Source organism: Cyanistes caeruleus, unplaced genomic scaffold, assembly GCF_971803275.1.
Source record: "Cyanistes caeruleus unplaced genomic scaffold, bCyaCae1.hap1.1 HAP1_SCAFFOLD_94, whole genome shotgun sequence".
Taxonomy (NCBI): Eukaryota; Metazoa; Chordata; class Aves; order Passeriformes; family Paridae; genus Cyanistes; species Cyanistes caeruleus.
Genome location: NW_028255897.1, coordinates 177,890 through 192,160, shown reverse-complemented (window position 1 = coordinate 192,160; position 14,271 = coordinate 177,890). Strand labels below are relative to the sequence as shown.

General features: G+C 51.7%; 1 protein-coding gene and 1 long non-coding RNA gene across 2 annotated transcripts in view; both read left to right on the top strand.

Moving 5' to 3' along the window:
- Positions 1–7,779, top strand: part of LOC147646502 (serine/threonine-protein kinase pim-1-like) — a 39,413-nt gene extending 31,634 nt beyond the window's left edge. Inside the window, exons 2-4 of the mRNA XM_086873305.1 lie at positions 6,648–7,014; positions 7,540–7,716; positions 7,766–7,779. Of these exons, the coding sequence (XP_086729431.1) occupies positions 6,648–7,014; positions 7,540–7,716; positions 7,766–7,779 (558 nt within the window). The remainder of the gene's footprint in view (positions 1–6,647; positions 7,015–7,539; positions 7,717–7,765) is intronic.
- A 1,333-nt stretch (positions 7,780–9,112) lies between these two features.
- Positions 9,113–9,711, top strand: LOC147646501 (uncharacterized). Its single transcript, XR_015281852.1, has 2 exons — positions 9,113–9,211; positions 9,498–9,711. It is a non-coding gene; the product is annotated as an uncharacterized LOC147646501 (long non-coding RNA).
- The last annotated feature ends 4,560 nt before the right edge of the window (positions 9,712–14,271 follow it).

Here is a 14,271-nt window from a genome sequence, read left to right as displayed (position 1 = left end):
AAAATCCCTCACAATTCTTCAAGTCTCTTCAAAATCCCTCAAGATTCTACAAAAATCCCACAAAATCACCCCAATATTCCACAAAATTCAAGAAAAATCCCAAGAAATTGCAGAAAAATCCCACACCATTCCCTAAATGTTCTGAAAACCCCAGCAAATTCCAGTAACATTCCACAATATCCCCACAAATTTCCACAAAATCTAAGAAAATACCTCAAAATCCTTCATGTCTCCAGAAAATTCCTTAAATTTCCACAAAACTCCTACAAAATCTCAACAATATCCTGCAAAATTCAAAAACATCCCACAAAATTCATTAAAGGCTCTCAAAACCCCACCAAATTCCAAAAACATCCCACAATATCCCCACAAATTTTTACAAAACCTAAAAAATACCTCAAAATTCTTCTTGTCTCCTCAAAACCCCAAAAATACCAGAAACATCATACCACATCTCCACAAAATCTAGGAAAAATACCTCACAATTCTTCAAGCCCCCTCAAAATCATCCCTAATTCCAGAAAAAAATCTAAAAAAAATCCCTACATCTTCCCAAAACCTTACCAAATTCCAGAAATATCCCACAAAATCCCCACACATTTCCACAAAATCTAAGAAAATACCTCAAAATTTTTCATGTCTCCTCAAAATCTTTGAAGATTCCACAGAACTGCCACAAAATCTCCTCAATATCCTACAAAATTCAAGAAAAATCCCACAAAATGGCAGAAAAATCCCACACAATTCCCTAAATGCTCTCAAAACCTCAGCAAATCTCCAGAAACATCGCACAAAATCCCCACAAATTTCCACAAAATATAAAAAAAAAACCCTCAAAATTCTTCATGTCTCCTCAAAATCCCACAAAATACCAGAAAATTCCACAACAGTACAAAAAAATCCCACAAAATTCCAGAAACATCCCACCAAATCCCCACACATTTTTACAAAATCTAAGAAAAATCCCCCACAATTCTTCAAGTCTCCTCAAAATCCCACCAAATTCCAGAAAAAACTCCAACACAATTGCAGAAAGATTCTCAAAACCCTACCAAATTCCAGTAACATCCCACAATATCCCCACAAATTTCCACAAAATCTAAGAAAATACCTCAAAATCCTTCATGTCTCCTGAAAATCCCTTAAATTTCCACAAAACTCCTACAAAATCTCCACAATATCCTGCAAAATTCAAGAAAAATCCCAAGAAATTGCAGAAAAATCCCATACAATTCCCTAAATGTTTTGAAAACCCCACCAAATTCTAAAAACATTCCACAATATCCCCTCTAATTTCCACAAAATATAAAAAAAATACCTCATAACCCTTCATGTCTCCTCAAAATCCCTCAATGTTCCACAAAACTCCCATGAAATCACCCCAATATCCTACAAAAATTTAAGAAAATTCCCTAAAAATGCCGGAAATATCCCACAAAATTCATTAAATATTCTCAAAACCCTACCAAATTCCAGAAACATCCCACAAAATCCCCACATATTTCCACAAAATCTAAGAAAATTTCTCAAAATCTTTCATGTCTCCTGAAAATCCCTTAAATTTCCACAAAACGCCTACAAAATCTCCACAATATCCTGCAAAATTCAAGAAAAATCCCACAAAATCGCAGAAAAATCCCACACAATTCCCTAAATGTTCCCAAAACCCCACCAAATTCCAGAAATATCCCACAATATCCACACTAATTTCCACAAAATCTAAGAAAATACCTCAAAATCCTTCATGTCTCCTGAAAATCCCTTAAATTTCCACAAAACTCCTACAAAATCTCCACAATATCCTGCAAAATTCAAAAACATCCTACAAAATTCATTAAATGTTCTCAAAACCCCACCAAATTCCAGAAACATCCTATAATATCCCCACACATTTCCACAAAATCTAAGAAAATACCTCAAAATTCTTCACGTCTCCTCAAAACCCCACAAAATACCAGAAAATTCCGCAACAGTACAAAAAAATCTCACAAAATTCCAGAAACATCCTACGAAATCTCCACAAATCTCCACAAAATCTAAGAAAAATCCCTCATAATTCTTCAAGTCCCCTCAAAAACACACCGAATTCCAGAAAAAAATCTAAAAAAAATCCCTACATCTTCCCAAAACCCTGCCAAATTCCAGAAATATCCCACAAAATCCCACAAATTTCCACAAAATTTCAGAAAAATCCCTCACAATTCTTCATGTCACCTCAAAATCTTTCAAGATTCCACAGAACTGCCACAAAATCTCCTCAATATGCTACAAAATTCAAGAAAAATCCCACAAAATGGCAGAAAAATCCCACACAATTCCTTAAATGTTCTCAAAACCCCACCAAATCTCCATAAACATCGCACAAAATCCCCACAAATTTCCACAAAATCTAAGAAAAATCTCTCACAATTTTTCAATGCTAAAATCCCACAAAATACCAGAAAATTCCACAACAGTGGAAAAAAATCCCAGAAAACTCCCAAAATATCCCACCAAATCCCCACAAATTTCCACAAAATTTCAGAAAAATCCCTCACAATTCTTCAAGTCGCTACAAAATCCCCCAAGATTCTACAAAAATCCCACAAATCACCCCAATATCCTACAAAATTCAAGAAGAATCCCACCAAATTGCAGAAAAATCCCATACAATTCCCTAAATGTTCTCAAACCCCTACCAAATTCCAGCAACATCCCACAATATCCCCACACATTTCCACAAAATCTAAAAAAATACCTCAAAATACTTCATGTCTCCTCAAAATCCCTCAAAATTCCAAAAAACTCCCACAAAATCTCCCTAATATCATACAAAATTCAAGAGAAATATGACAAAAGTGCAGAAAAATCCCACAAAATTCATTAAATGTTCTCAAAACCCCACCAAATTCCAGAAACAATCCACGAAACCCCTACAAATTTCCACACAATCTAAGAAAACACCTCCTTCATGTCTCCTCAAAATCCCACAAAATAATAGAAAATTCCACAACAGTACAAAAAAATCCCACCAAATTCCAGAAAGATCCCACCAAATTGCCACAAATTTCCACAAAATTTCAGAAAAATCCCACAAAACTCTTCAAGTCTCCTCAAAATCCCTCAAGATTCCAGAAAAAAATCTCACAAAATTCCCTGAATCTTTCCAAAACCATGCCAAATTCCAGAAACATCCCACCAAATCTCAAAAAAATTCCAAAGCAGCTAGGAAAACTCCCTCAAAATTCTTCAAGTCTCCATACAAACCCTCAGAATTCAAGGAAAATCCCACAAAATTGCAGCAATCTACTCAAAAGCCCAACAAATTCCTGCAACATCCCACAATATCTAAACAAATTTCCACAAAATCTTAGAAAATACCTCAAAATTCTTCATGACTCTGCAAAAGCCCACAAAATTCCACAAATCTCCCACAAAATCTCCTCAATAACCTACAAAATTCAAGGAAAATCCCACCAAATTGCTGAAAAATCCCACACAATTCTCTAAATGTTCTCAAAAACCCACCAAATTCCACAAATATCCCACAAAATCTAAACAAATTACCACAAAATCGAAGAAAATACCTCAAAATTCTTCAAGTCTCCTCAAAATCCCTCAAGATTCCAGAATTATCCCACAAAATTATTTAAACTTTTGCAAAATCCCATAAAACTCAAAAAAAATCCCATGAAATTGCAAAAAATTTTTTAAAAATCCCTCAATCTTCTTAAACCCCCAACAAATTCCAGAAACATCCCACAAAATATCCTCAAATTTCCACTAAATTCCACAAAAATCCCACAAAATTCCTGAAACATCCCACCAAATTCCAGAAAAGTCCCACAAAATTATTTAATCTACATTTGCCTTGGCAATTGTAGATCCCGGCTGCTCTTGCCCCTCTTCTGCTTGCCACCTGAATTTTAGCAGTACAGCTGCAATTGCCTCTTTCAATCAGTGCTACCCACTGTGCTTTTGTCACGGGGAACTCAGGATTTTTGTTTCAGGCATCATGATCAGTAGAGATCAAAATGCTCCCAAGTCCCTGAGCACTAAGTCGAGGGGAATTAAAGCCACACAGGTCACATTTGCAGTGCTCAAACACAGCCCTGTTGCTGCTGCTGCTGCTGCTGAAATAGAATCAACTGACAGAGGCCATCACAGAAATTGCCTCTGCAGTGGCAAATAAAATGAAAAAATCCACCAGGAGAAAGAAAAACCAGAACTTCCCAACTCGCTTCATTGTTTCTTCTGAGCAGCAGAAGAAAAAGGAACAGGGCACCTTTCAGGCAGCTCCACAAGCTCAGGGTTCTCATTTCATTGGGAATCTGAGATGCAATTGGCCTTGTTAAAAGGATAAAAGCAAAGGGAATGAATTGGGAATTATTAGGAAAAAATGACCCTTCTTACACACAAAGTTCACCAAGTCATTCCCTGCATTTCTCCTTTTCACATTCTTTCTCTCATCCACTGACAGGTCCAGCTTATCATGTTCTGCTGCTTATCATCAACTGATTGTGCTCTTGATTTCTCCCAGTGCAAGAGATGTAGAATCATCTCAACTGAACACAGAAACAAACTCCCTCTGTCAGCCCATCTTCATGTTCCAGATCACTTTCCAGATGTCCATGGGGCTGTTGGAATGATGAGCTCTCCACTGCTGGCTGCAGGCTCTGGAGATTCTTTCTCCACATTCAGCCAGGCTTGTATTCCCCAACAATTCCTGGTAGCCCATCATGTTTTCTTTGGGTAGAAGAGGAACAATGAAAACCTCACCAATGGCACAACTCCCCTGTGCACAAGGAAAAGAAAGAACAAGTTGTCAAGTTCTTCAAATATTTGTCCTGCTTTGCTGCAAGAGTTGTGCTGCACTCACAGTGTGGGAAGCCAAGAGAAGCTGCAGCTGGGGGCACATCTTGTGACAGGAGCTGAGCCTTGTTCTCCAGGACAGGTTTTTGGAAAGAACAGACGGGACTGGGGAGAAGATTCTGGGAAAATGGAAACAGCTTTTTTAAGAAATGAAAATAAAATCCAAAGAAACAAACAATATGTTTTTCTCTATTTTTCTCTATTTATTTTTCTCTCTATTCTCTATTTTTATTTTTCCTTTTTCCATCTTGCACTGTTTCTCCATCCCATTCATTCCAAATGGCTCTCACCTCTAAGATCTGAGACTTGGCAAGTTTTAGACACTGTAAAATACCCTGAGCTATAGCCAGTTTGCCTTGCCCTGTTTTCCTTGGAAAGCAATGCTGGAGACACAAGTGCAGTGCTCGGCTCAGGTACAAATTCTGCATTCAGGGAATGTGCTCAGACGGTGTCTGAGCCTCAGCAGGGACAAGGCACAGCAGCAGCCAAGGGCATTGCTGTGCCCCTGTGCAGGAGTCCAGACTCTGGCTCTTGGCTCAGCAGGGCAAAGTTGCCGTGTTTGGCCAGGCTCAGGGGCTGCCCGGGGAGCGCGGGGCTCGGGGCGGGGCCGAGCGGGCAACGGACAAACGGACACGGGGACAAACGGCCCCGGTGCTTCAGTTGCAGCGGCAGCGGCGGCAGCAGCAGCGGCGGCAGCAGCGGCAGCAGCAGCAGTGGAAGCAGAAAAAAAGCGAATTTCTTGACTCCGTCGATTCTCCTCTCCCTCTCCCACTGCCCCGCACCCCATCCGCGTCTCCTTTTTCCTGTGTCCCCTTCTCTTCCAGGTTCCCTCTCCCCGTGCCCACCCGGGCCATGCCCCCGGTCCGCCCCCGGCCCCGGGTGGGGCTGCCCCGGCCCCGGCCCCGTCTCCATCCCCGGCCCCGGCCCCGTCTCCGCCCATCCCGCCGAGGTCTCCTCTTCGCCTGGCTCTGGCTGTGCTGGGCGGGCATCAGTGCCAGGGGTTGGGGCGGCATTGCCGCCCTTTGGCTCCGCCTGGCCCGACCCCGACCCCGACCCCGGCCCCGGCCCCGGCCCCGGCCCCGGCCCCGGCCCCGGCCCCGGCCCCGGCCCCGGCCCCGGCCCCGGCTCCTCCCGGGGCCCGCGGAGGACACAGGCGGTGCGGCCGCTGCCGCCGCCTCCGCTGCGGCTTCCCCGGCCCGAGCTCCGCCGCTGTCGCGTTCCAATGAGGGAACGCCTGCGGGTGCCCGGCCCGGGGAGCTCGGGGAGCGCTCGGGGGCCGTTCCTGGCCCCGGGCCGAGCACTGACGGCCGCGTCTCTTCCCCAGGGAAGGCGCAGCAGGCCCTGCAGCAGCGCTACCGAGTGGGTTCACTGCTGGGGCGCGGCGGCTTTGGCAGAGTTTTTGCGGCCACTCGGCTCTCGGACGGACTCCCGGTGAGCAGAGGGGCCGGCGGCGGGCGGAGGAGGAGGAGGGGGCGGAGGAGGAGGATGGGGCTGGACACGGTGGGCGGTGAGCTGAATCCGCTGTTCCCTTTGGCTTGCAGGTGGCCATCAAAAAGGTGCCACGGAACCGCGTCCGGCACTGGGGCGAGCTGGTGAGTGAGCGGGGCCAGCGGCAGAAGCCGGGCCGTGCCGGGCGGGGATGAGCCGGGGCCCGGCAGGGTGGGAGCCGCCAGGACACCTGGAGGGAGAGCGGGCGTGGGGCCAGCGGAGGGCACAGAGCATCCCGGGCTGGCTGAGGGCTTCCCGAGCCCTGGCACGGCCTCAGCCCCACTGACGGCACCGTGCTCCTCCCGCAGCCCGACGGCACCAGCGCACCCCTGGAGATAGTGCTGCTGGACAAGGTGTCCACAGGCTTCCCCGGTGTGGTGCAGCTGCTGGAATGGTTTCAGCTCCCCAACACCATCGTGATGGTGCTGGAGCGCCCGGAGCGGTGTCAGGACCTGCGGCGTTTCATTCGGGCACGGAGGTTCCTGTCCGAGGAAGAGGCGCGGGAGCTGTTCCAGCAGGTGCTGGCGGCCGTGCGGCACTGCACCAGCTGCGGGGTCCTGCACCGAGATATCAAACCTGAGAACGTCTTGGTAGACCTGGACACCGGCGAGGCAAAACTGATCGACTTCGGCTGTGGCACCTACCTGCAGGACACAGCCTACACTCAATTTGCAGGTGAGCCCACACAGGGGTGGTGATCCTGGTCCTGGCATCTCCTGGCCCAACCAGGGTGTGGCAGCAGGGATTCTCCCAGGACTGGGGCTGGGGCTGGGGCAGCCAGCCTGACAAAATCCCCATGGGTGGGGGTAGAAGAGAGGGGGAGCCAGAACCTGTGCACCTGCTGGTTTGGTGTACAGGTGAGAATGGGCTTGGACTGCTCTGCTCACCTGGTTTGCCTTCGTTCAAGATATTTTTTGGGCAATGCCAGCAGGGAGGATGTGGGTGTGGTTTTTCCCCAGCACTGGGTGGGTATTTCCCTTTGTGTGTCATGGTCGGGCCTTGCCAGGGTTTCTGCTGCCCTCTTCCAGCACCAGTGGCTTCTTTTCCAGCCCTGGGTTTGTACCCAAGTCCCAGGTGCTGGCGAGAGGGCAGCAGGTCACCCCGTGTGCCACTGGGGCAGCCCCCACATGCCCAGGGATGCTGGGGCCAGGCTCTGGGAGCAGCAGCATCCCCCTGATGAGCTCCATCCATATTCCATAGGAACACCGTCATACAGCCCCCCGGAATGGAACGACTTTGGGTGGTACCATGGCGAGGCAGCGACCGTCTGGTCCCTGGGCATCCTGCTGCACGAGATGGTCTGCAGGGAGCACCCTTTCAGGAGGGGCAGGAACATCAGATGGGGCCAGCTCCCGCTGCCACAACGGCTCTCCCAAGGTGGATCCTCATCTCTGGGCACCGGGGGAACACCAGTGTTGGGAGACAGCAGCGGGCTCGTGAGCATCCCGCTCTGGCAGCTGCTGAGGAGGTGGCACATGTCCTGCTCTCCTGCTCTCCTCCAAAACAAAGAATTGATGGGAAAGTTTAGGCCCAGCTCTGAGCACATCCAGCGTGGCCTGGGCACGGGAATAGTGGGGCAAAGCAGACAGGAGCCTTCTCCAACTGACCAGTGGTTTGTGGTTTCTCTCCCCAGATTGCCAAGTTCTGATCAGGTGGTGTTTATCCCTGAACTCCTTGGACAGGCCCTCATTAGAAGACCTGTCCTGTGATCCCTGGATGCAGGATATTCATCAGCCCTAGAAGAAGGGAGAGAGCCACGGGCACAGTGATGCAGGGACCTGGTAAGTTACAGCTCCACACATGCCCTGGCAATCAGCAGCAAAGAAACCCAGACTTTTTTGTCCTGCCTGTGTCACTGCACTGGGGTCATCAAATGGGAACACACAGCCCTTGTGCTGGAGCTGAGCTGCTCTGCCCAACACTGGTGGGCACCATCTGAGCTGGTTTTGCTTGTCCTGCTTCACTGACAGCCGGGCCCTGGGCAGAACCCTGACAGCCTGGTGTCACCCCAGGGAAGAAGGAGCCCCTGGAGAAGCTGTACCAGGTGGGGCTGCTGCTGCTGCTGCTGGAGACATGGAGGACAGCAGCAAGGATGACAACCTCTTCCTCCACCTGGCCAGAGGGAGCTGGCAATGATGGACTTTGATTCTGGCACCTTCTTCAAAGCCAGGCTCCACAGTGAATTTTCAGGTAAGTCCAGACCCAGGGGGATGCTCCCAGATTTGTGCATTGGCCGGGAACCAAAGGTTTCCCCTTTGCTGGGGCAGATGCAACTGATTCCTCAGTGGCTGCCCAGCTGGTTTTTGGCAGGGCTGGGGACGTGGGCTGGGGTGGTTACGAAATGGGAGTGGGATCCTGGCCCTGCCAACAGCCCCCAGCACCCACCGTGCCCCGGGCTGGGGCTGGGGCAGCCAGCCCGACACAAACAAACCCCCATGGCAGGAGCACAGGTGGGACTCCAGAACCTGAGCACGGCTGCTTTGCTGTGCAGGCAAGGAAGGGCTTGGGCTGCTCCACTCCCCTGCTTTGCTTTGGGATCACCGTGATTTTGGGGGACAGTGCAGGGGGAAAGGGAGAAAGCATGGGCTTCCCTCACCCATGGGTGGGTTTTTCCCCAGAATGTAGGGGTTGGGCCTTCCCCAAGCTCCTGACAGACAGAAGATTTTTTACCATTTTTCTTGTTTCCCCTTTTTGTCTGTAACCTATTTTCATTAATTTGTTGTTTGTTTTTCTAAAGGAAGCGTTCCAGGTGGGGTCCAGTCTGGATCGGGAAGTGCTTGGGACCAGCTGTGGCGTGGATGGGCCGTGCCCTTGGAGAAGACTGAGGACATCGTTTGGGACCAGCTTTTCTTGTGGCAGCGGATGGTGTGAGGTGGGTCCTCATCTCCTTGGCATGGGTGGGACAAGAGCTTTTGGGAGATGGCAGCGGGCACAGGAGCATCCCGCTCTGGGCAGCTGCTGAGGGGCTGGATCTGCCGTGGCTGGCTGCAGGCTGGGCACATGTCCTGCCCTCCTGCTCTGCTCCCCAAGGCAGCAGTGATGGGCAGCTTTGGGCCCAGCTCTGAGCACGGCCAGCATGGCCTGGGCACCGTGGCTGGCTGGGACAAGGGGACAGGAGCCTTCAGCTGACGGGCGGTTTCTGCTTTCTCTCCTTGCAGCCGGGCTCTGCGGATGCTTAGGCTGCTCTGGGCTCTGCCAGGGCTCTGCTGGGCTCAGCACCGGGCCGGGATCAGCCAAAGAAGAAACGCTGTGACCTGCAGCAGAGACTTGAGCATTTTGGCAATGCAGCTCAAGTCTGCAGAGTGTCCACCTCCAAGGGAAAACATGACACCCCCCAAAAATTAAACTTGTTCCATAACTTCTGAAATGAAATCCATCTGGGATGACCCCAAATGATATTTTTCAGCTTCCTCAAGCTGTAGCTCAGCCCTTCTCTGAACAGTTCTGTCCCCCACCTGCCTTTTACTTCACAACTGCTCCATCCTTTCCCCCAGTGAGTTCCCAGCCCATCACAGTCTCCATCACACTGCAGCCTTCCTTGATGCCCCTCTCCACGAGGAAGGCCAAGCCCCAGTCTCAGGGACTGGTGGGGGTTAGGTGTCTTTCTTTTTTATTTCTGGCTTGCCCATAGGATTTTTACCCATTAGTTTGGGGTAAAACCTAACTGTGGGTACTTGGTGGGTGCTTGAAAAAAGACAAAGAGTTTGGCCGGGACCAAGGAGGGAAGGGGGCAGGAAAAAAAGGAGGGTGGCGACAGTTTGGTGGGCTTTCTTCAGTTTTGGAGAAGGACACTTCGGGCGCAGAGTTGTTGTGGTGGGGAGAAGGGAATTTCACCATCATCCAGACGGAGCTGCTGCTGCTTCTCCTTCTCCCCTCTTTGTTGGTGGCCTCGCACCCCCTGTCCTGCCGGGATGTGTGGCAGTGCCAGGCACCGCCACGGAGCTGCTGATCCACCTCAGCCACCGGCCCAGGATCTCAGCTCATCCCTGCTGTTCCAGCTGAGTGTTCCTCAGAGCCCTGCAGGAGCACCGGGACTGCCCGCCCGAGGGGGTTTGTGAAACAAAGCCTCTCCTCCATCCTATCTCAGCCGAGAAAGCTGTCATGGGGTCCCTGGTTCTGTTTTCTTGCTAATGCTGTAGTTATTGTTGTTTGTTTGCCTGGTTATAAATACTAATAAAGAACTGTCATTCCTATCCTCAGATCTCTGCCTGAAAGCCCCTTGATTTCAGAATTATAATAATTCAGAGGGAGGGGGGTCTACATTTTCATTCCAGGGGAGGCCCCTGCCCTCCCTAGCTGACACCTGTCTTCCAAAACAAAGACAGATGGGGAGTTTCTCCATCCTCCTTACCCTTGTGGGGCCAGCAGTGCTCTTGGTTCCTCATGCTCTTTTTGTGGGGCCTTTTGTGTCTGTGCCCCTCCGACTTAGGGGGACAGGGGATATTTGCTGCCCCCTTTCTGCTTCTGGGAAGCCTGTGTGGGCTCTTTGTCCCTCTCTGATTTGGGGGGTGCCAGTATTGTCACCATCCCAGCAGCCCCCGTCTGCTCTTTGCCATCTGCCAGGCCAGGGGTGTTCTCTGTCCCCTTGCAATTTGTGGGGCTGGCACAGGCACAATTCCCCTCCTCTTTGAGGGGGCTGGCAGTCTCCCCTTCCCCCTCTGACTTGGGGAATGCTCTGGGCTACATCCATCTCTTAGTTTGGGGGGGGCAGTTATTTATCTCCCTTCAGTTTGGGGGGCCTGGGGATCGCCTCCATCCTCCTCCAGCTTTGAGGGGCCTGGGAGAAGTCTCTGTCTCCCACCGATTTGGGGGGACTGGTGCAGGCTCCACCCCCCTCTGATTTTGAGGGACAACCTGGAGGAAAGGCACCAAAATCTTGACAAAGGCTGAGGGGAACGCTCTGATTACCCCTTTTGCCAAGAGGTTCCCTTAGCTGAAGTTGCTAACCAGGACAAAACTTCCAGGCCCGCAGTGGGTTTTGGGTTGTTTTATTTCCTGGGCCCTCAGTCCTGCGTGGGACACGGGAACTGGGTGCTGCAGAGGCTGCGCCAAGGCATCAGAAATGCCCGCCCAGCACCCAAGGGTGGTAGAAGATCTGCTCCAGCACTGGCCGGTCCATGGGGTGCTTGGACAAACACCAGCGGATCAGATGTTGGCACTCTGGGGAGAGAAGGCAGAAAGCGGCGCTCACTTGCAGGAGGCTCCTGCCCAGCTGCTCCCGGCGCCTGCAGAAGCCGGGCCACGCTGCGTGTGCTGGGAGCTGCCCTTGGCGGGAGAGCGGCACGGCAGGACAAGCGTCCCCTCCTTCAGCCAAGCGTGCCACACCCAGCCTGCCACGGGCCACCTGCTGCAGCCGGCCCTTGAGGGCACATGGACGTCCCGCACAGCTGCGGGAGGGCCGGGCTGGGCTGCGCGGTGCCACCTGCCAAAAGCCTGCCTTCTTCAGGCCGCGTACCAACCTGGAGAGACCTCCTGCGGGAAGAAGAGCTGCCCCAACACGGTGTCACGCTCGTTCTCAAAAGGCAGGAACCCGCACACCGTCTCCAACAGCAGCACGCCCAGGGACCAGATGGTCGCCCCATCGCCGTGGTAGCAGCGCAGGCCGATCCACTCGGGCGGGCAGTACGTGCGTATTCCTAGGGGAGACGGGCGGCACTGCTCAGGTGCAGGCTGCTGCCTTCCAGAGCCTGGCGCCAGCCTCCTGCCAGAGGCAGGGGCTGCAGCCATGGCCACAACTTCCCCCCAAGGCCTGCCCGCCTCCCTCTGACAATGGGCCAAAGCCAAGAAACCATTCTGCAAGGCTGAGAATGCCAGGGGAGCAGCCCAAGGCCTTGTGGGCCTGCCAAGCCGAGGACCCGGGGCCCGGCTTTTGCAGCCCCTTTCTGTCGGCAGGGCCGGCAGCCGGCTCCTGGGGCACAGCACCTGCCCCGTGCCACAGGGCAGCCGGCAGCCGGCTGAATGCCGCACCCCACGGCCCAGGAGGGAATGGGGCTGTGCAGTGCCTGGCACTGGGAGCAGGGCCCGCGCTCTGGGCTCACCGGCAAACTGTGCAAAGGCCCACTCCTGGAGGAAGGTGCCGCAACCGAAGTCAATCAGCTTCATGTCGCCAGTCTCTGGGTTGATGAGGAGGTTCTCTGGCTTGATGTCCTGGTGCAGAACGCCACAAGCCGTGCAGTGCCATACGGCCTCTCTTAGGGATGGAGGCTGTCAGAGATAGCGGAGGCTCCTGGCACCATGGACGTTCTCTGACCGCCTGAGCTTCTTGCACAGATGGCGGGTCTTCTCTGCTGTGCCATCCTTGCAAGGCTTGAGGCTCTCCCAAGGATGGTCAATCTTGCTGGGAGCATCCTCCTGAAGGGATGGCGGCTTCTGGAGAAGCTAGGCAAGCCACAGCAGGGCAGGTGGCCTCACCTCATCAGCTTCTCCAGTTCTTTTCACAACGCCTGCCACATCCCAAAGTAGAGCGGCACAGATGTCCCATTGAGTGCCCAGTGCCGGATCATCACTTCCTGCAGCTCTTGGGCCACTGCCATGCAGGGACTGCAGCTGCTGGAGCTCTCCAGAGGGCTTGCGGGAGCACCTGGCCGCCGGCGAGGCGTGGCCCGAGGCCTGGAGAACCTGGGAGCCGCAGGGGCTGCTTGGTTCCTCCATGGGCCTCTGGGCCTAACCCTGGGGCGCTTCCTCGTCTGCCGCCTCCATGGTTGCCAGTGGCCACCGGCCCAGCAGACAGCCACAGCGGCCAGCAGCAGGACAAGGGCAGGCATCAGGACACCACCGTCACCCATGGCTACGGCACGTCCCATGGCGACTGCACTGGCAGCTGCGGGGGCTGGCCCGGTTTATATAGGGCTGGCATGGTGACGTCACAGTGCTGTGGGCAGGACAGCTGTGTGACATCACAGCCCTGCATCACACCAGAGCTTAACCCCTTTGTGACATCACGGCCCTGCATCACAGCAGCCCTCACCAGTTCCATGGGAATGAGAAAGGGGCTCCCTGTGGGCACTCAAGCACCCTCTGGAGCAGAGGAGAAGGAAGATTCTTGTCTAAATAGGACACGGGGATGAGGAGGGGTACGGTGATGGTGTCACCTCCTTGCTGGCAGAGCATGGGACATGGATTGTCCAGTTCGGGATTGCAAAGCCCATGGACAGGACAAGCCCTGCTTAGCAACAGGGAAACCATCGGTGTGCTGTCCACTACATTCCCATGCTGAATCTGAAGTTGGATTCAAATCTAATTCTGTGCCTCTTTCTGGGAATTAAATGGATCCTATCCCATTGAAAAACCAGTACCTTTAATACTTTAGCGATCTCTGACTTCAGGGAATTGAGGTGCAAATAAAATGAAAGGGTATGATGGAGTTTGTGTCCACCTAAAATTAACACTTTAATGAGAAATAAAATAAGGACAACGCCCATAAACCGTGCGCAGTATAGGGACAAACTGCAAAGACTGGGACTACGGGCAGACACAAAAATATATAGGGTAGGTCTGAGGACAGAGTCTGAGGGCATGGGTCCAACCACAAACTGGGGTTAGAAATATGCAAAATACTGCAACAAATAACAACCAATCAGGGGAGAGAACCAGGAACATTCTAGAAACATAATCTTATAAGGGGTGAGATGATTAACATATTAACTGCCATAAGCCCTTTCTCTTTGCCACAACTTAAACAAATGCTTCCCAAGGCTTGAACTTAATGCCTCTTTTTTTTCTGGGTGAAATTCGGCTGGCTTGGATCCCCAGCGAGGCACATTCCCTTATCACATTAGTCAGTTCTTCACCCAACACTCCCTGTCCCCGTTCATTTCACACTGGGATTTCTGCTCCAGAAGGATTCTCTGAGGGACACAATTAAAAGTCTCTCATGGAATGGGCAGATCCAGATTTAACAAGTGGGAAAGAGTTTAACCCCACTATCTGTTT